General features: G+C 37.3%; 1 protein-coding gene across 6 annotated transcripts in view; it reads right to left on the bottom strand.

Annotated features, from left to right (window-relative positions):
- Window positions 1-1,341: 1,341 nt before the first annotated feature.
- GTF2I (general transcription factor IIi) overlaps window positions 1,342-22,064 on the bottom strand; it is a 77,395-nt gene continuing 56,672 nt past the window's right edge. For 4 of the 6 annotated variants that reach the window (XM_062592856.1, XM_062592859.1, XM_062592857.1 and 1 more), the window contains 16 exons: window positions 20,250-20,321; window positions 19,532-19,715; window positions 18,970-19,028; window positions 18,218-18,301; window positions 16,399-16,494; window positions 14,686-14,751; window positions 13,692-13,875; window positions 13,033-13,085; window positions 11,730-11,840; window positions 10,905-10,988; window positions 9,921-10,104; window positions 8,807-8,835; window positions 7,293-7,394; window positions 7,046-7,084; window positions 4,412-4,490; window positions 1,342-2,401 (listed from right to left, as the gene is read on the bottom strand). In XM_062592856.1, coding sequence (XP_062448840.1) covers window positions 4,429-4,490; window positions 7,046-7,084; window positions 7,293-7,394; window positions 8,807-8,835; window positions 9,921-10,104; window positions 10,905-10,988; window positions 11,730-11,840; window positions 13,033-13,085; window positions 13,692-13,875; window positions 14,686-14,751; window positions 16,399-16,494; window positions 18,218-18,301; window positions 18,970-19,028; window positions 19,532-19,715; window positions 20,250-20,321 — 1,409 coding nt within the window. In that variant the 3' untranslated portion in view covers window positions 1,342-2,401; window positions 4,412-4,428. The remainder of the gene's footprint in view (window positions 2,402-4,411; window positions 4,491-7,045; window positions 7,085-7,292; window positions 7,395-8,806; window positions 8,836-9,920; window positions 10,105-10,904; window positions 10,989-11,729; window positions 11,841-13,032; window positions 13,086-13,691; window positions 13,876-14,685; window positions 14,752-16,398; window positions 16,495-18,217; window positions 18,302-18,969; window positions 19,029-19,531; window positions 19,716-20,249; window positions 20,322-22,064) is intronic. The other 2 variants (XM_062592858.1, XM_062592861.1) reach the window with 1 other exon arrangement.

Here is a 22,064-nt window from a genome sequence, read left to right as displayed (position 1 = left end):
TTAAAGTTTGCTACCCATTATGACTATACGTGGAGATAGACAGAGAGATAGATTCGTTTATATAGAATTGATATCTAGAAGGTATAAGTATCAGTGCAATTATTTTGTCAGTCTGATTTCCCTCTACTGGGCATAACTCAAAATGTCTGAGACTAAAAAGAGATTTCAGTGTTGAACGCTGATGGGTACATCAAATCCATCAGAGGGATGGACACAGTACACCAGTATCCTAACTCCCAGTATTATGCAACTACTCTACTACTTCCAGTAAAGCCCTTGCATTGGTTTTCTTTTCTTTTTTCTTTTTTTTTTTTGCTCTTGTATGCGAGCTACACGACAAACCTGCAGGATCTCCACGCTCTGCCATTATATACTTGACAGAGGCCTTAGTCCGAGTTACTAATTTTTAGTTCTTTTGATATGATGGCAGTACCACATTCTGAGCCAGCACTAATCGCTCTACTAGCAATACATAGCCTTGCATGGCAGACGTCCCCAAGGATGGAGGAGGGATGGACCATGCATCCTCTTATTTCAAAAGGGGAAGTCGAGCACCAGCTCAAAACTCAGGGAGAGCTGTATTAACATATTTCTCCATTCTAGAAACTTCTAGCAGCAATTGTGAAACTGGCCTTTGCTCTGAAGACCACCTTTATCGTGGTACGTTAACGGAGCATGTCTATGAAAGTAACGAGCAGTGGAATACCTCAATGGTTCTGATTTGGGACAGTACCCATATGGTTCAGAGTTAACAGTTAGTAAATTCGAATTCGTACGGGGCAGACGGAGAGGCTGTCTGCCGATTCAGGAAGGCAGCGCTCCCTTCGATTGCCACCGATTCCCACCCGGAGAGCTTCCTCTGCAGCGCTGAAAGGTAGGACTCAGAAAAGCGTTTTCAAAATGACTCAGCATGGAGCTAACACCGCTCCTAATGACAGCGGTAGCACAACTTCAATGTATTTAAGTGGCAGCATCTAGACCTGCGCTGAGCAATTTTGAGAAAAGCGAGCAGACGTTTTGCAGCAATCTCATGCCTCTAGAACTAGACAGCACACCTCATCCTGAAATCATTCGCAGAATTTCATGGCACTTCTGCCGGATGTTCCCAGGGAACATAGAGTATATCCCGCTGCGTTCAGGGCTTCAAAAATTTTCCTTAAAGATGCAACAAGCTCTCCCACTCAGAGCTCGATTTTTGTCTGAAAGGCATGACTGGAACTTACTACACTACTTGCACTTGAATTAGTAACTATGCTAAAAGCACATTCTACCTGCCTACAGAATTACTGCCAGAACGTCACTTGTTATAAAGTATATAAATGTATACTGCGTGGACAGTCATGAAAACATCAGAAATGCCTTTATTTCTTTTTCAGGGAATAAGGTTTTCCATTTGTGCATAACGCAGTCACCCCAAACTCATGCCAATAAAAGAAAAACCTTTACAATAATCTGTTCTCTATAGAGATTATCATATAGCCAGAACTTTACATCTCTAATGGTTTGTGAAGCTTCAAGAAATGCTTACATTTGTCTCTTACATGATGTAGGGCGCAATTAGGACTATAGGGGACTTACTTTGACATAGTAGGACTTACAGCAGCTTAATTGCAAAAGTTTCCATAACTAGGTCTAGATGAACAGAAGGGCATTTCCCCACCGTCTTCAGCAGAAAAGCTCTCATAGGTCCATGTGAGTTTTACCTACATTAGGGCTGCAAGACCAGACCCATCATACATAAACCATGTGATATTTTGACAAAACATGCACTTACTACTTTGAATTAATGGAGCAAACTATAACAGGGTTTCATTTAAATTGGTTCCTAATCCACACATTGAAATACTGACCATTTCACAGTCCATTTCATTAATGCATACTAACGGTCAGGTGAACCAGTTTATCTTTTATTTATGAAAAACATATTAATTGTGATAGATATCATAGGAAAAATTAGTTCAAATATACAGATACTATTATCCAATCAGCCAAGGAGTAAGACCCAAAAATTAATTATTTTTTTCAAAGTAAAACTAACAAACTGAACTACCGCAGGAATTTCTTCATTATAAAAGCTGAGATGCATTCAGACACAGTAAAATTCAGCTTTACCGGGAAATGTAGACAGTCTCTCTCAAATCCGTGTTGATTTTAATTCCTGTCATCTCTCCAGCAATGCTGCATCAAATTTAGTCCTTACAATACATTCCAAAGTAAAATCAGCCATTCCAAATCTACAGTCTTTCTTTGCTTTAAGTCAATTCACAGAACTGCTGAAAAAGTAGACATTTCTATCTAAAAGTACAAAAAGGGTTTGTATAGAAGGTACTTCTCTTATACAGTTATATTACACAGCTCAAGACAGTCCCAGCAAGCTCTTCGCAGAACTGGATGCTTCTGACTAGACAAGAAAAATTACAGAAATGAGTTAGTTTTGTTGCAGCTCTGTTTCTTATTGTAAATACTAGTAGTTGCGACACCTTTCTGAGTTCTTTAAGCCCAGATTCAAAAAGCACCTAGAAAGTGAATATTGTCCTCAGTAAACACGAGATTACATGCATGTTTGAGTGCTCTCTGTAAGAATTTAAGCCAAGAATTTGCTTTGGTATAACTTTGCTAGGTAGCAGGTAGTTCGGAGTATCCGGAAATCCAAACCACTGCAGCATCAAATTGTGCAACCATTGCTCAGGACAAAATTTTGATAAAATGATCCAGTTAGATATCTTTATAGACCTCTACCCAACGAAGTACTTCCAATTACACAGAGAAAGTTTTTCTTTAATATATTTTCTAATGCCACGTTCATATTTATAAAAATATTTCCACAGCAGACTTCACCAATTTATTTAAAAAGATACTGATGGATGTATTTAAAATTCTCAGGGCACAGTCAGTTACCTCTTTGCCAGACTAAAATGACCAAACTCAACTTTGCCCAGCAGGTCATGTGCTCTAGCACCCTGATTGCTGATGTCTTACGTTCAGTCAGATCATTTAGCTGACCCTGTTGATTTGACATCCAGGCCACTGAGATACACGGGGAGCATTTGAGAGTTGCTCTCCAGGAGCCCAGACACATTGTTCCAAATCTCATGGGAAGTGGAAGACTTGCTTTCCTCTAGCTGAAACCCATCAACTGTGAGGTACCCACGCACACTGCCTTCAGCTGGGTGCTAGCAGCACCAAAAGCAGACACGAGGTATCTGTCAGGGAGCCCTGTTTCCTGGAGGAGGCTGTGGTTATGCCGCACCTGACAGAGGACATGGCGTGGGCTGTCCTTGTCTCCAGAAAAGCCAGAAGGTGCCAGGAGCCAAAATCCACATGCTCCCCCAACCACTGCCTCAGGTGAGCTGGCAAATTGCAATATTAATGCCAAAATTAATAGTGAACTGCTGAAGTTTGGTTTTGCTGAGTGCCTGTCTGTGCCCTCAGATCTGGAATACTACTTAGAATTTTTCTTCTCTGCAATGAATACAGTCTTTGTGTCTTACAACAGCTAGACAGATTACAGCTTGACCATACCAAATGAATGTATTCAGTCTTATCTCAATCAAACCAAACTACTAAAGTATCAAAAAATAAACAAGGAGGAAAATATTCAGTTCAGAGTATTATCAAAAATCTGAAATTAGAAAAATACAGATCTGCTACTGCTTAAAATTGCCATTTTTCTCAATGAAGTATAGTTCCAAACTAGCAACTGCATGGGTAAACCTCCTTATATTTGGTTACATGCCGAAGTCCTTTGCACTGTCTCCACCTTCACCAAAATTTCATTTTAGCAATGAGTGAAGGAAAAAACAGTTGAAGAGAAAAAAAAGGTTCAGACACATTTCTGCACTTTAAGTTAAATGAAGCTTTTTGTAAAATTAATAGAAAAGAAACAACTTTCAAGCAAGTTGATTTTTCATCACAGCTAGTCATTTTACAGAGCGTCCTAAGGTTAGACAACTTTGATATCCTAGTGAAGAGCTTTCCTGCACAATTACAAGTTGGAAATATATAGGCTCTACCAAAAACAATAATAATACTCTCTCACACAAGCATGTCACAGCTCTTCATAAACACTAATCCTCAAAGCTTTCATTCACTCTGCCTCTAAGATATGTAATTACCATCATCCATTTTTATTTATAGGCTGTATTACAGCTCTCATTTTCCGAAGACTGACTGTCTCACAAATTTTAACACAGTACGCTTTACATTGCAGTTGGATGAGGTAGTTAAAATGCCCTACATTTTACAGATATGAAAAATGAGACAAATAAAATAATTCATAAGTCAAGTAAAGCACTGGCATCTTCTGACATTCAGTCCTATATTTCAACCATTCCTCTCCTCCCCACCCCAAAATATAAAAATACTATTCCTTAACAAGTGCTGACTTCCAACAAGCAATAAATTATTTTACCCTAGTATTGATGAGGTCTACCACGTTGGGTCTGGTTCTTGTTTTATTTGAGAATTTTCTTCTGTTTCTGTAACATCTGCTGAAAAAGCAGTTATGAATGAAGAAAAAAGAAACCTCTTTACCAGTTCTGTAGTTATTGTTGTACTTAATAAGAAAAAATTACAGAACAAATATGAAAAGCATTCATTTACAGAATAGTAAATGTATTTATATAAATGTATTTATATAAAAATAGTAAATACTATTAATGATAAATTAGTATCTATTCAAAATAATCTGATTCTATGGAAACTATCATATTGACTTCAACGTAAAGCAGCCTGGAATTCAAGAAATCTCCATTTTTTAAAGGAGAGAAATAAAAACTGGTATTAGAAGTGTATGAAACTTAAAAATGCTTTCTATGTAGCTGAGAAGCTCACAGGGTAAGAAAAGAACTTAATCCAAAAATGAAACAAAACATAATCAGTTAAACATCAGCTATATCATAGTTTTGGTCTGCAAAGATATATTAGTTTTTGTCTGCATCCTCACTGTTCTTCAGTCCTCCCTCTTCTTCTTTGTCATCCCCCAGGGTCGTTCTTTCTTCTATTCACCTCATTTGATATGCAATGTTTGGAGAAGCTTTTACAAATACTCACAGGTAAATCTATAGCCCATGACCACAAATATAATTTCATGTAGGGCTTCCTTTACTAGCTGCTTAGGGTATGACCACAGCTTCACATTTTTTAGGATGCTGTCTTCCAAAGCTGGTAAACAGCATCTCAACCTAGCTGTGCTCTAGTTATGCCTTCTGCAATAGTGATCAAATTAACATTCATTGCACAAACTCTTCTCTTCCCAGCACTGACCAGTCTTCAGAGTTTTCTTTCCATTTGCAGCACTGCTTCTCTTCTCAATTAGATACAGACTTCATTATCTTATTTCGATTTGTCCGAAACAAATTCTGACTCTAGCTAATTTCTCTTCTTCAACACACAGTATCAAACAGACAGACACTATCATATGCTTTAAAGGAAAAAAAAAAAGAGAGAAATAGAAAATCTAGTCTTATTGGCTACAGCATTCATCATCTTTTGATACATTTTTTCTCATTTCCAGGAGACTTCATTACAAAATCTTTGCCTTTTCTTGTTCACAGTGACACTTGTATGTAAATCAAAGAAATCTTGTGTCTGTACAGTAATGCCTATATGACCCAGAACTTAATTTTGTTCTCTTTATAAACAGAGAATTTGATGCTGGAAGGAAATTGTTTTTCACTGAAGCTGTTTGGGAGGTATGGGCTAGGCTAATTCATCACTACTAAGCCAAGCCACTTCACCACATGATTGTTTTATACCTCCCAGACTAGTTCTGAAGTGATTTTGAGTTCTTCAGTAATTGCAAACCTTTTTGCAAGATCATTTCCCTGGTAACCAGATCTGAATCCAGCTTTGGATGACAAATTCAAAGACGTGTTTGTTTCTTCAAAACTATTACTTCAAAGATCCGTACCCAGATTTCCTCTGCACGAGGGCACTCAGGAACAACTGTCTCACTCCTCTATCAGCTAACGTTTTCAGTGACCTCAAATATTTTGGCAGCATAAAGACTGTCTGATGTTTCAGCTTTTAGTAACTGTGAGCTTAAAACCTGCATTTTAACTGTTTTGTTATTAATGCTTGCTTCCCTTTCAACAGGTTCTTTTCTTCTTGACTAGTGTAGCAAGATTAATCTATATTCAGGAAAAAAAAGCTACTGAAAACACTCAGAATTAATCTGTAGCTGAGCTTATAACTAATTTTGGTTGAGCATGTTGGATTGTCTCAGAGTTCAGTGACATTTTCAGGGAAACTGAAGCAATGGAAATGCGAAAGGGCATTTCCCTGGAAAAGGACAAAGAATGGGAGTGCTAAGGCTTGTTATTCACTTTTCTGGGGGGAATCTAAGCAAGATTAGAGAGTGAACTCAAGTTGAGGGTTTTAAGAAAACAAGTGCTGCTGTGGGCTATGATGCTGTAAAGCTGTTACAAAAACACCCGAGAGCTGTCAGATCTCAGCAGCCCTTCAAAGTGATACATTCAAAGTGACACAGCACTTTCTGATGACCAAATTCCACCACTGCAGAGATGGACATAGCCATCTAAGCCATAAAGAAAAGCTGAGGTTAGCTAAGGCGGTATTTACAAGACCAGAGCATACAGCAGACACCAGAATCCAAATTCTAAGATCAACTCAGTATTTTAATATTTCAAGACTATTTGCAAAGGCATAAAGAAAAAGCAGAACTACTACACTCTATTTGGTCTCACATATATCAACATTTAAAAAAAAAACAATTCAAGCATATTCTTGGACAATAGGAAGGTTGGATATTTTTCAGAGCTTAAGTTCTGTAAGAACAACAATACCCCCTCTCCCAACAAATCCTCACAGTAAATTCAGGCCAGTATGTCATTTGAATTTCCTGAGGATGTCAATCATTCAGTTGCACAAACTGTGGAAACCACTGCTCTTAATAATAGCTACATGCTTCGCTCAGGATATGAACAATCACTCGAATCCTATATATAGTCATGATTCACCAACCAAGAATAACAATTCATAAAACTCTTATACTTGTTTATAGTAATTGAAGACAAAGACTTACCTCCTACAGATACGTCTATTTGGCTTGGTTCAGTTGGCTCTTAAATGAAAAAGTACACAGTCAAATGAATGTGCATATAGTTTCACCACTATGAATCAGATAATTTCTCTAAGTTTTGCTAAGACACTTAAGTTTTCCTTGAAAAAAAACTCATTGTTCTTCTCCGATAATCAGTTCAGAGCAGCGCATTCCCAACGCATGACTGCTAATACCATTTGTCATTAAGATTTTGAATTCTATACCTTACCCATTCTGAAAGGACGTGTGCTACACTCCGCATCACCTGGCGGTACTGGTGCTGGCACTGGTGCCACTGGTGGTGCTTCTGCTTCAGCCTTCTCCATCAGCTCTAAGATTAGATATGATCACTGTTTAGCTTTACAACGAAAATCATCCCACACATTCAATACAATGACAATTTTACTTCACTCTATATTCAAATCCTGAAACTGTTGCGTGAACAGGTTACATGCACTGTAACGTAACAGCTGTCATTCACTTTTTTTTTTTTAACAGAAAAAATATTTCATGTCTTGCCTTCAAGCATCAAAAATTTCCTCATAATTTCTCATACGTTCTTTAGAACAAGAATAATGTGTTATAAGCAGTAGGCTCGGAGGCTTTCAATAATTCACCTCACTATCTATCAACATTAGTTTATCTTGACCATAATGAATGGACACAAATACTGCACAGAAACTACTTGCTCCAATGACCAATTCTCCCACTCCAGTGATGGCAGACAATCAGATATCTGTGTGTCCAGCTAGTCTCAGTCTCACTGCCAGTTACACGCCGACAGCTGATTTTTCATAGATCCTTTCATTCCTAATTCAATTCTGTAGAAATACTATGAACTATTTATCTGCCAGGAAGGTTCCCTCTACAAAGTGGCATCTTCCTCATCTATGAAGGTATGCATGGGATTGATGAGCAGGTAAATGCAGGTGATTAACTCAAATATCTTCCTGAAAAGCGTCACGCTTTCAGTTCATAGATCTCGGCACATCAGCTGGAATATACTGGCAGCTAGATGCAAACCAATGAATGCTAGATCACTCCGGCTTAATCATGATAAGGCCAAACCAGTGACACTAGATTATTTGGCCTCTGTCTCTTTAATCTCACATTGGCTCAGAAACAACATGACAAAAAGGACACCGTAATGACTGTATTTTTCAGTTTTCTTTTTTTTCTTCAAATAAGATCTAAAAAAACAAGGTCACAACTATTTCAGGCCACTGAAAATACAAAGACATCATTTTTCCAACAAGATTTGAGTAACATGGCCAAATTCCACTTCAGCTAATTACACTCTGCCTCTCTAAACTCTTACTATTTCAGCAGAATGCAGACTTTTTCACTGGAACACAGTTGTACAGCTACCAGAAAGTTCTTGCTTATTAACTGCTACTGCCATGGATCTAAACCTAAAATGTAGACACTCCCATGCAAGGCAGTTGCTCAATCAGGGTCCTAAATCTCTTTGGGACTCTGCAGCTGAAAAATACAAAATCACTATCTTGCATTTTCATATCAAAGTTAACACTAACCTTATACCATTCTACAAATTTATCACCCTGCTATCATGTTAACCGGGCAGGCATGTTTAGTCAGGAAATTTTCATGAGACAGAAACAGAGAAGAGAGTTATACTTAGAACTTACTGCTGTGGAGCCACTGCTACTAAGCCAAAATGTGGAAACTAATCTTGTTAAGTGACAAAAATGCGTTTGACATTGATGCCTCATAAATACTTACGGTTGTTAATCACAAGTCCTGGAAATGGTCTGTAAAAAAACAGAACACAACATTTACTTATTCTAAGATCTGTTGCATAAGGCCTCCTCCCAAGGCCGCCTCACCTAACAGTTCCTAAGAGGTCATACCAAAAGAAGGAACAGAAAGCAGAAGGAACCGTCAGAGTATCTCTTGGGCAGTGTAGTTTATTCACTTGCATTTTGAAAAGTGACATGCACAGAAAGATCTAAATCCTTCTCTCAGCCACAACTAATTAACAGGGGAGTCACCTCTTCTTCATAGCCCAATTAATCCAAAACTGTTAGCGAGCAAGAGTCCTTTCATTTGGAATTCAAGGTTAACAGTCAAGAACTCGGATTTTCTAGTAAAATGACATTTAAAAAATTTCTCTCTCTCTCTCTAATGAAAGTAAAGCTTCTAAACTCTTGTGAGGTGGTCTATAATTTGAAGAGTTAAAAAATTTGAGGAATTTTTGCTTTCAATTCTTGAACTTTTTAGTGTGGTTCAAAAGTTTTTCTATTCTGCTTCATGAGTACAAGTATCTCTTGATAAAATTCACTTATGCTGTAATTGGACAATATTAGATTGTTCAAATACTATAAATAAACTGATTTTAGAGGAAAAATATTATCAAAAAGATTATGTTAATTCAAGTCTTTACACAACTGAAATACTTTAAAAATATTACTAGCAATATCACCACAAACATACTATTTACTGCCAAAAAACAACAAGTTCTGGAACACTGAGCTATCTTTTATGAAGCAAAGTCAAAGTTTGATCAGCATTGTCGGACAAAAAGCCTACAACATGTTTTGACTGTGTTATATAAGATGAACAAATTGCAACTCAAATGATAGCTTGTTGTAATATGCAGTATTAATACTGCGACTTTTGTCATACCTAATTCAGTATGTCCTCCAAAGAGTTACCATCTTCATTCATGCTATGGATATCTGCGCTTCATTTGATCTGCTTTAGTTATCCAAAAGAATCAACTTCTTCCACTATCTAAAGATGCACTGAAAGCTCCGTTCTTCTGAATCTCCATTTATTCAAGTTACAGGGCTGTTCTCACAATATGTGTACAGTCTAATCAATGATAGCCACATACCGAATGACAGTAAACTTGATAAACTCTGCCGATTCCAAAATCTTCCTCATTGAGCTGATTTCAAGATAGCTGGGAGCTTTGAATGCCACACCAGGAGGCATGCCATCCACCACCACACAGCCAGGGTTGATGGTGATTTTTCTATATGGGACTTTCACAGGGAAATTCATACCAATTGCTTCACCTAAGTAAGAAAATAAGGTCATGTTTATTTTCAAGTCTACATATTCATGATTACACTGAGGAAAAAAATCTCAAACAATTAAGAAACTAAATGCAAAACCAAGTCATTTCATCAGATCTGTAACTACAAAAATCTACTTGACAATTAAATAATTACAGCATTATTTTTCAAACAAATAGATGTTTCGATTACACTCATGAATATCACTAACAGATCCCTAGTTTCAACTCCAATTCTAACATGTTCGCCATTTTAAGAACCATGAATCTATTTTTACTAAAAAAGGTATAGGACAGGATATCTAAGGAAATAACTACAAGAAAGGAAAACAAAGAACTTCCTGTAAGGCACACAAAAATGCACACATAGCATTGGTGAAGGAATTTCAGACAAAGAATCTCACTAAGTTATTATTGGTGTCCAATGCAAATACACAAATTAAAAAAATTAAAAAAAAGCTATTCATAGGAAAAAGATAAGTTAGATTTAAAAAAATTACTCCCATCTCGAGTATTAATAAGTCAGAATTGTATTTTGGAAGTAAAATAAACATTTCATCCATGTTTACACAGAAAGAAGGAAGAATATGAAGGGAAGGAACACACAGCTGTCTTTATGCATGGGACTTTCTTTGTTTAAAACACCAAACAACCTATATCCCTTATAAAAGATTCCTTTTGAAGTTAAAGCCCAACATTCATATGCAATTTTCACACTTGTTCATTTTAATGATTGCATATATTGTCCACCACAAGTGACATTCACATCTGTGTAAAAACAGGGAGGGGGAAATCAATTACCAAATTTCCGGCTAAACAGATCATTTACTTGTTCTCTCAACTGTCTGGCCTTTTCTACTTTTGACAACCGCTCGCTTTCATCATCTGAAAGAAATTGTTAGAATAGCATCAGAATTAAGAACATTCTTTTCCTGAAGGCTTAGCAATGCATGAATGTGTTCTTGAAGCAGGTATTCTTTGAAATGGGGACTTTGTTCCTAGTTTTATCGTTAACACAGAATTGCATAAATAAGGAAAACTTGATGACTATTAAGAAATCTATAAAAGGCTTTAAATTATTTACATGAGGAACATTAGATATATTATCTGCAGATGACTTTCTAAACTTATGTAAAAACACAAAGTACACTGAATGGTGGGGAAAGGTAAGAGTAAACTAACAGTCAATAGATAGACGTAGTGTGCAAGGTTCCCTAGCTTTTAATGAACATAACATACGCCCAGGTAAGTAGTAATCAGTATTGTTTAAGACCAAGTAGTTTAGCCGGCATGGTCATTAAATTCACTCTGAGTCCTGGTCTCCTGAAGTTGCCACACAAGTTGCAAATCAATATTTAATTTATTACATGAAGAAAAAAATGGAAGAATATAGATACTTCTTAACTTGGGACTGGACCAAGAATATTTTAGAGATGTCACAGAATTGATACTCAAAAAAGAAAGAAAACATTTATCTTATCAGGAAAAGCAGACCACTGCATTATGGTCTTTGTATACTGTACTTGTATTTCAGCAAATCAGACTGTAGGAAAAAAAACTTCATCAGACAAAATATAAAGAATAAGAGCACAAAATGTAAGATGTGTATCTGGACAGTATACATACCTGGTATAGTTACTTGAATGATGTTAAGATCTTCAACACCTGCGGCTGTGTTCACTGCTGTATTGGTTGTGGTACTTGTTGTAATGGCCATATTGGATGAGTTATTTTTTCCTAGATGTAAAAGAATGAATTTAAAAGACAGTTGTGGAGAACCTAAAATCTTCAATGCCATGTATGAAGAAAATACTGCAAAGTAACAGATGTGAGGCAACATTTTCAAAACAGACCCACTCCCATTTTCAAAATGGGACCAGCTTTCAATGAGACATACTATAGCTACTGTGGGTGCACAATACTACTGTGGGTTCCACTACAAACTCAAGAGGAGGAAGGACTGAAGTAAAGATTACGTTAATCATTATCTAGCAGGTTTTTGAAAAAGACTTTAAAAACAGGAAAAAAGACTATGTGAAACATATTGTGTTCTTTTTATTAAAAAGGAAAAAATCATAGCACTTGTGGTTAATTTAGTAACATCCACTGATGTGTTTATTCACTGCATGCATTCACTAAAGAAATCTTTTAGAGTTGTATTTGTGAGCCACACTGTCCAGGGGCATAAACTAGCACAGTTCAACTAACACAGTGGAGTTTTGCTAACCCTTAACAGATAACAATATGACTCAATTCATTTAATCTATGACATGCCTTTTGCTGACATAATTTTCTACTAGCTATCTTTACTCAATTCTATGGAGCACTTCTCATTTAAAATCACCTAGGCATCAGGAGTAATTAACTCATCTATAGACCTGAATTACTTCTACAACTCATATGCCATTTGTCACATTTTGATAAAAGGTAGTAAAATACAGATTAGAGATAAGATTATTTTATTGTGAATAACTCAAGAATTTTACTACTGCCTTGCCAAAGCTATATTCAAACTGGCAAAGGTTATTGCCTTCCCCATCTCATCACCGTAATTCAGAAGCTACGATTTTTGCTACACCACTTTCTTCTGCTAGAGTGAAAGTACTGTCTATATAACACGTAAGCAGTCCATCTAAACTGTTATAAAAAAGTTAGGGAACTATGCAGAAGACAAGAACATATAGCAGTCTTACAGTCCTAAGAGTAGAGAAGGATCTACTATAGATATGGGCCAGTGGCATAGTACTTAAGACTGTGCCTCCAATTCAACTTAACACTTTTCTTTCATCTGAAAAAAAAAAAAAATCAAATCAACTATAGTATAGAACGAAATTTTCAGGAATTCACTAACACCAAGCAGCACTTCTCGTTTGTATTTAATCCTTGAAAAAGAGTACTATCTAGAATGTTAAGCAGTCGTAAAACTCACTTTGGGGGCTTCTAGCAGAACTCTCCTTAACTGCTGCTTCAAACATCTCAGGCCTGCAAACAGATTGAAGATTTCATGTATAACAATAAAATTACATTCATTTCATCAACATAAATATTAGAATATTTCATTTTCTTTAATTAGTTTTAAAGACAGGAACTGATACTGTACACACAGCATTCTTCAAGGCCAAACAGACAACCAAGGATGCAAAGGCTTCTCTTGCCACTGCTGTCTACTCACTGTATGTCTCTACACTGCGACACAAATGTTTAAGTCTATTCTAGATCAGAAGAATCAGTTCTTACAATTCTAAATACATGAATCTATACTTCTCCACCCTGCTGCCAAGTTTTAGCTAAGAGTAACCTATAGGCACACTATGTAATAGGAAATAAAATAGTGATGTGGTAACTGAAATGAACTCAGAAATCTGGACTGGCCCTTCCCCATTAAACAAGATGCAACTAACTTTCGAAACAAGACAGATGAATATATCTTGCTCCACATATATTCATGCTTTCTGAGCATTTCCTGGATTATGCCAGTGTGTATTTCAGATTGTTGAGAGAGGAATTTAGCAATTCAGCAAATGAATTTTCTCAGGCTACAGTTCAATTCTAACTGAACAGATTATTAGAGACACATGGGAATCTTACTTTTTAATAATGAATTTTATCTTAGATTTGTTTCTCAGGATCTTCTCTAGTCTCGGAATTCCAAAGGTAGAAGGTCGACGGAATGGCACTCCCTCTGGTAGGCCTTCTACATAGAAATCTTCTGGGTAAGATTCAAATAATGCAAATGGGACTTTCACTGGTTCAGTCAGCCCCAGTGCTTCCCCTGAAACGCAACAGAGCAAATAAGCTACCAGCTAGACCACTGATATGCTTACAGACAAAATGTTTCGGGTATAAACTGTACACAATAGTTGGCACACATATACTACATTAGGTGGAATCAACGGGATTTAGGGTTTTTTTGGGTGATAGCTACAGATAGGCAGGAAGAAAACACATGGGTAGTACCTTGAACATAACTCATTCTCTGTGATAAATTAAGACCACAATTTGCATTTCAAAATATTAATATTTATAGACAGCTTATGCCACTGGTTTGGTCTACATTCAGGACCCTCCCATTTGTACTCTGCTTTGTTACAGGTAAGGTATCCTGTCTCTGTGATAGAGGATTGCACCAAAACCAGGTGGCATTATTGCTACTGTTCCAAAAACTGCACTCAGAAGAGTAGAGACCTTAGTTTCCAAACAGTCTGCAGTAGAAAGCAACTGAACATGATGGGTTACATGTTTCTCCAGATACCATCCATGACGAACAAAGTCACACAGCAGCTGAAATCATGCAAATTCTTATTTGTAAGTAGAATGCAGAATGCTTAGAGAGCTGTGCCAGGATGTGCAATGACTAGGTCTCTGGGTTTTTAAAAAAGTAGCAACCAAACCACAAGTTCTCCATCTCCAAGCCCAAATAAATATAAATCTGTTGCAGAACTGCATGCAAGTTATGTAAGAATGAGAAAAACACAGCCTGGACTATGCAAGGATTGTAGGACTTTTGAAATAAGTTATGAACATATCCATGACATGTCTGTGCGCTCATACGGTATCTTGGTAAAGCAATTGCTAAACTTACCACATTTTTCATTAAAAAGATTTTCAACTTTCTGCTTTAGGTCAGTAATTTTGGCATTCCAAGCCTCTGGCAGGAGAAAAGGGGAAGAAGTAAATCATCATTCACAGAGTGAATCTGTCCTCAAATAATGTTTTTATAGATGTTTAAAAAAATACTTATTATGCTTGATAACAGATTATCATGAAATTAAAATGAACAAAATGGCTATCATTCTTCAAAAAGCATAGAAATATTCTACCCCAGTCTAAACCTGGACCTAAAGATCCACACAAAGCTTCATTTCCATAAAGCTTTGAAAAATACTAACAGATAAAGGAAGGGCATTTACTGAAATTAATCCAAGAGCAATTCAAATTTTTAGCACCAGGAGACATACAAATCACGTACCCAAATGAGCACCCAAATTACTGAAAGCACTTCATTTATTCAGTGACATAGCCCTGCGACACATGCTTGTCCCTTGAAAACTAAGCTCTAGAATAATTTCAGCCACAGCTGCTAAGTTTAAACATCCATCTAGCCAGAGATTTTGTTGCTGACACCGGTCAGCAGCAATTCCTAAACTGCTTTTTCTTGTGGCTGTAGTAAGTGGTCCACAGCTGCTCTACAAAACTAAAAGTTTAAACTTTCAAATTCAGTTGAAAGTTCAAAATGGTTATAGAATAACACTTTAAAAATCCTAAGTGTGACAATGATAAGAAAATTGGAAACAACAATGAACACTGAACAGTCCATGCCAACAGAAATAATCACTCTAAATCAGTATCTTATTTGCATTCTGAACTCTGGCTGTATATGAGTGAGGAACTCTTATGATCACAGAGCCATAAAGATAGTGTGGGGGGACAAAACAAAGAATGACAACAAATTCCTATATACGATTCAGGTGATGAACTCAGGATGTAAGCATGCTGGAAAAAAGATCTGATGACACTTGTGAACTGTTTATAATTATTCTGAATGCAGTGATTTCGTTTAACCATGGGAAAGTTACAGGTACAGCAAATTAACCTTGTTGCAGCTGCGAAGACCTCTGTGCCAGAGCAGTGCACAAACAGACCTGGTCCTGCCCGGTGAGAAACCTCAGACCCAACGCTCATGAACACAACTACGTGGCTTCCAGTGCTATCTGGCTGCTCCTTTACTGATCTTCCAGAATTAGCAACAGTGGAGAGAGGTGTAATGGTGATCTCCCCAGATCATCTCTAATATATCATGGCTTATTAATGCTAGTTCAGATCATCCTACTTCCCACATAGCTACTCGGTTATCTCTACCCAAAGATCCTTAACATTCAGGTTTGGGGAGGGCTTAAGCTTATGCACAATATCAGATCTGAGCCAGCTGTCTGCACTCTGGTGGTACTGTGCACCACTTTGAGGAATCTGAAGCATTGTGAAGTAACATAGCAGCCACTCATATATTTGCCAGGAGACAGTGAAAGCCTGGAAGGAGTGATTATGAACAGTAGATAAGACTTCATGGACCTGTGCTGCATTTGTACATCATTCTCTGTACATCACCCAGCACTTCTCAGATGCACATTATTCTAGATGATGGAGAACTGAATACTCATGAAAACAGGAACTTCAGTCATTCACTAACTATCAAATAAAGCATAAATGCAAATAATCTCTGGTACTACAAAATTGCCAAAATCGTCAATACTGACATTAATAGAATGTATGCATGCTAAATTCTTTAAGTATTTACCAAAAGAAAACTCTCTTCCTCGTGGCTTGAAACCCATATTGGAGCCATTGGTTTGAGAATTAGTTCGACCATCTGCTGTTTGTGGTTTATTAGGACCTGTAGAAACACATTATATACATTCATGCAGACAACAGAAGCAAGTCATCATATGAAAAGTATAATATCATAGAATAGAATCATAGAATTGGTAAGGTTGGAAGGGACCTCCGGAGATCATCTAGTCCAACCTCCTGCTCAAGCAGGATCACCTAGAGCATGGCAGACAGGGTTGCATCCAGGCAGACCTTGAAGATCTCCAGAGAAGGAGACTCCACAACCTCTCTGGGCAACCTGTTCCAGTGCTCTGTCACTCTCACAGGGAAGAAATTTCCCCTCACGTTCAGGTGGAACTTCCTGTGCTTCAATTTCTGCCCATTGCCTCTTGTCCTGTCACATTGGACAACTGAAAACAGTTTGTCCCTGTCTCCTTGACACCCTCCCTTCAGATACTTGTACACATTGATCAGATCCCCCCTCAGTCTGCTCTTCCTCAGGCTAAACAGGCCCAGCTCTCACAGCCATTCCTCACAGGGCAGATGCTGCAGCCCTCTGATCGTCTTCGTAGCCCTGTGCTGGATTCTCTCCAGTAGCTCCACGTCTCTCTTTGGACTCGGGGGAGCCCAGAACTGGATGCAGTACTCGAGATGAGGCCTCACTAGGGCTGAGAGAGGCAGGATCACCTCCCTCGATCTGCTGGCAACATGCTTCCAAATGCACCCCGGGAGACCATTGGCCTTCTTGGCCACAAGGGCACATTGCTGGCTCATGGTCAACTTGTCATCCACCAGCACTCCCAGGTCCTTCTCTGAAAAGCTGCTCTCCAGTAGGTCAGCCCCCAGCTTGCACTGGTGCCTAGGGTTATTTCTCCCTAGGTGCAGGACTCTGCACTTGCCCTTGCTGAACCTCAGGAGGTTCCTCTCTGCCCAGCTCTCCAGCCTGCCCAGGTCTCTCTGAATGGCAGCACAGCCCTCAGGTGTGTCAGCCACTCCTCCCAGCTTGGGATCATCAGCAAACTTGCTGAGGAGGCACTCTGTCCCCTCATCCAGGTCATTGACGAAAAAGTTGAACAGGATGGGACCCAGTACTGAGCCCTGGGGGACGCCACTAGCCACGGGCCTCCAACTAGACTCCATGCCACCGATGACGACCCTCTGAGCTCTGCCTTTCCGCCAGTTCTCAATCCACCTCACTGTCCACTCGTCTAACCCACACTTCCTGAGCTTCTCTAGGAGGATGTTATGGGAGACAGTGTCAAAAGCCTTGCTGAAGTCAAGGTACACAACATCCACTGCTCTCCCCTCATCTACCCAGCCAGTCAGTCCATCATAGAAGGCTATCAGATTGGTTAAGCAGGATTTCCCCTTGGTGAATCCATATATCACATGACTAGAAAGAACAAGTTCTGCATTAAGAGTAGAAAAAAAAAAAGAAAGAAAAAAAAACCACTTTCTTCAAAAGCTCTTTTGGGTTGGAATTAAGCATATCATACTGTTCCTCACATCTGTCATTCTCTGCTCAGGACTTCATTTCCCACACCACTACTTGGAATAAGAGGCCCAAGAAAGCTGTCAAACTGGAACATTTTACACAACCATCATTTTCTCAGAATCCAATATTATTCAGAAATGAGAAATAAAACTGCATCTAAGTTGGAGTGTACCTGGAGTCCTGAAATGAAACAGTCTGCTACATGATACAAAGATTATAACCTGCATAAGTTAATTATGGGGTATGAAAGGTTCTTCCACTAAAATAGCATTTATTAATATTTATTCCATACCTTCTTCAACCGTAACTTCAATCTCTGGGACCTTTGAATTGCTTGCAGGACTTCGAGACCTTTTTGAACTCTTTGGACTCATTGCTAAAAATCAACATAATAGAAGCTGTAATGATTCTAAAAAGTATACCCAATGTAACCAACAGAAAATATTTGTGTTCTGAAAACTCGATCAGACTGAATAACTTGTGCCTGTACTTAGTACAGTCTGCACTGTAAAACCTGAACAATACTGTGAAGCATACAGCCTTAAGAAGAGCCTTTAGTGTTTGTCAAACAGGTTGGTATTATACCTTAGATTTTCACTCCATTAATTTAGAACAGAAGACATTGGGAAAGTTGTTTTTCAAGTGTACAGGACAGCTATAGTACATTTTACTATCTGAAATATTCAGAAGTTAATAATTTTGTTATTATTACAGAGAACTTAATTCAAAAGACTTTATTATTTCTTTAAGAAAATTCAGTTCACAGATAAGTTAAATAATGATTTTAATAAGGAAAACAGAAGTTGTAGACATTGTATGAATTCCATTTTCTGCATCTGAAAGTCTCAAGTTAAAAACTCAAAAAATTGTTTTGAGTATATTTTTTTGGTAATGGTTAGGAGGCTACTCTACACATGCATCTCAAATAAGGCCTTTTGTCTGTAATCCCCATATTTTCTAACCACAAAGATCCCTCAGTCTGCTAAGAAAGCAGAAAATGTGTATTTATGAAGTGACAGGAGCAAATAACAGTTAAGTATTTACCTTTAGTGTTTATTTTACAAGCCAACCCTGGAGGCAAATAGGAAGTGACAAGCTCAGGCCTGGAAGTTGAACAGAATACAATCCAATCTATTACATATGCAAGAAAAATACAGCATAATACTACATATTTACTGGAATTCAGATGCGTTCAAATTTTTATACAACACCAACTGTCTATAAATTCCTACTAGAAGCAGAATGGTGACTCTCCATATACTATAACCAGAAGAAGTTAGAAAATATTAAGCTTTGTATTCTACTCTATAATATTTTCTGAGCTTTTTTCAGGGAAAAAAAAGGAAAAAAAAAGAAAAAGAAGGAAAAAAAGCTTCCAGGTTCAGGGCCATTTTTTTTCTCCTAGGTCCATGGTTCATGCACATGAATTATGCATTTATTTAAATTTATAAGGAAAGTATATCCTTTCATGAAATAAAACATATGCAAAATGTGCTTTCAGTTTCATGGAAACAGAATTTCAGTAGCATTTAAAACTTAAAATTGCTGACAAGAAAATCAAATAATTTCAAAATCAGGAGTAAAAATAATTGAATTACAAACATACTTCTTAACAACAAATTTGATTTTGCCACTCCCACGGACAATTCTTTCAAGGCGTGGAATTCCAAACCATGTGGGACTCCGGAAGGGGATTCCTTCTGGCAAGCCTTCGACGTACAAGTACTCAGGGTTTGATTCAAATACAGGATAGGGAACTTTCACTGCCTCTGAAAGCCCCAGAGCTTGGGCTGAAAATAAAGATTTAACGATAGTTTACACACTCAAATGGGTGGTATTTTATATTAAGTGATTTTAAGAAGCCTGGCTTACAGAAGCTCTTCTACTCAGAGATAACAAAAAAAAAACAACAACAAAAAAAAAAAACCCCAAGAGAAATATTTAAACAGATTTTCCACCATTTTCTGTAGAGCCACTGCAAATGGGGACTTTGTACAACTTGTTACAGAGTCTCCTTGCAGTTGTCTTAAATCTGCAGTATCCAGTGTTTTTCCTCATTGAGAACTTCTTCAATCCAAAATCCTTTTGTACACATATCACTATCACTGTCTTACAATTGAAAAACTATGGCCTAGGATGTTGTTATAAAGTCACTGAAGTCAGTTATAGGGAAGAGTCAGTAAAAAGTAGGTAAGAGGTGTCAAGATTTCCTTTCTTTCATTCTAGCACACTTTTAAGCTTTAATTATGTACAGTAAAATTTGAAACTTTTACAAAAGCATTTTAATCAAAGCAGCATTATGATATAGTTAATATTTAACTTACCAAATTTCGTATTAAATATCTCTTCTACTTGCTTTCTTAGTTTTGTGATTCTGACATTCCAATCTTCTTTCACTGAAAACAAGAAACGGATACATGTTATGGAGCACTATCCCATTTCTAGATAAAGTAGTACATTTGAACACATTTCTTTCAATTCCAGAACTTGAAAACTTTCAATACAATCACATCCGAGTAGACAAGGACATGCACTGAGTAATGATTATTAATAGAAGCGTAAATGATGTACATAATTCTCTAAACATAAAAGATCTGTCTAAATGTAGTTACAAAATTTAAATCATCATCCCAAGTGGGTGAACTTGCTCTTCAGAGCCTTTCAATGCAAGGAAGAATTATGCTAGTAGCTCTGATATAGTTGGAATTATTAATGAATTCCAGTGGGGGAAAAAAAAAAAAATCTTTAGAACAGAATGTGAAGATTTAAGGAGTGCTTTGCTAACCATTTTGATTAACAAAAAAAAAAAAAATCATTTTCAATCCTGTGTTCTACTATAAATAAAAGACGATTATGGGAGTGCCAGCCAGGGCAGACAATTTGTAGCTCAGGTAGAGAATGAAGGAAATAACACACTAGAGAAAATAAAAGACACTTCTTTCCTGTCAAACAGCATTAAACTCATTATTTGTTGTCATCATCCACTAGTAACAATTAACTGCTACTGAGCTAATACCACTCAGAGCTGTAAAAATAGAAATGAAGGGTATTTAGAATTTTTTTTAGGTTCCAAATAATATTTTCAACTAACAAATTACATGATCTTGTTTATTTCTAGCTTTTATATTATCACAGGTGAGTAGCATTAATACTTTTTGCAAACTTCTCTGCTTATTTCACAGATTTCACATGAGCCCCTGTCCTGCAAATGTTTAACATCTGCATGTGTTTTTATACTTACTCACTGGTTGGAGTCTAACTGGTAATGGAATCAGACTAAGTTAAAAAAAAAAAAAAGTTGTTTGTAAGCTGTCTGTTGGGGGCACCAGATTACTTTGTAACAGAACAATATTTTGCTTTAAAAATAATAATATTCTTCAGCCAGATAAGGTTTGTATCATCAAATAATAGGATACATCATCTTTGCCTGAGGAAAAGACTTGCTTTGGGTTCTAAGCCTAAGGGAACATTTGCTGTGTTTATCTTTCTGACATCAAACCCCAGACCCTGATAAGGTTTGTTGGCACTGGCAATACCAGACTTACCTAAAAGTTAATGAAAAATACGATGACCAGTATGAAATATGAGAGTTATTCTAAACATTGAAGTATTTCGGATTTTAAGAATCATGACCATTGCATGTCAGTTCTTTCAGAAAGATTTGGATTTTTTTTTTCCTGCTATCATGTCCACTTACTGCTATTTCTATAATGACAGACTGTCAGTTACATTGTCATAATTGACAATATTTGTGGGTTCAGAGAGCTGAAAAAGCAAGCCTTGCTCTTCCCTTCTGCACTACATTTAACAGTCTTTTCTACTGAGCTACCCTCTTGCTGAATATGAACCTCTTCCTAAAGTCCAAACAAAATCCACAATATGTCGTGATGATATATGGAGACTACTGATTACATGACTATATCACATTCTTTCCTTTTTCTTCTGCAGGAAATTCAACAGTTATCTTGTGAAATTGCACTTTGTTTATCCAGTGGCAGGAAAAAGCTAGGAAGCCCTGGATCTCAGTTTGTGTTATTACCACAAGCGGGTTCATTCTCTTAAAAACAACAAGATCTGGCTTGTACATTTCTACAGTAAGAGAATATCAATACACTAAGTCATAGCACTCTCTTGTGTTA

The sequence above is a fragment of the Rhea pennata genome, chromosome 20 (genome assembly GCF_028389875.1).
Source record: "Rhea pennata isolate bPtePen1 chromosome 20, bPtePen1.pri, whole genome shotgun sequence".
NCBI classification, from domain to species: Eukaryota; Metazoa; Chordata; class Aves; order Rheiformes; family Rheidae; genus Rhea; species Rhea pennata.
This window is presented reverse-complemented; position numbering and strand designations above follow the sequence as displayed.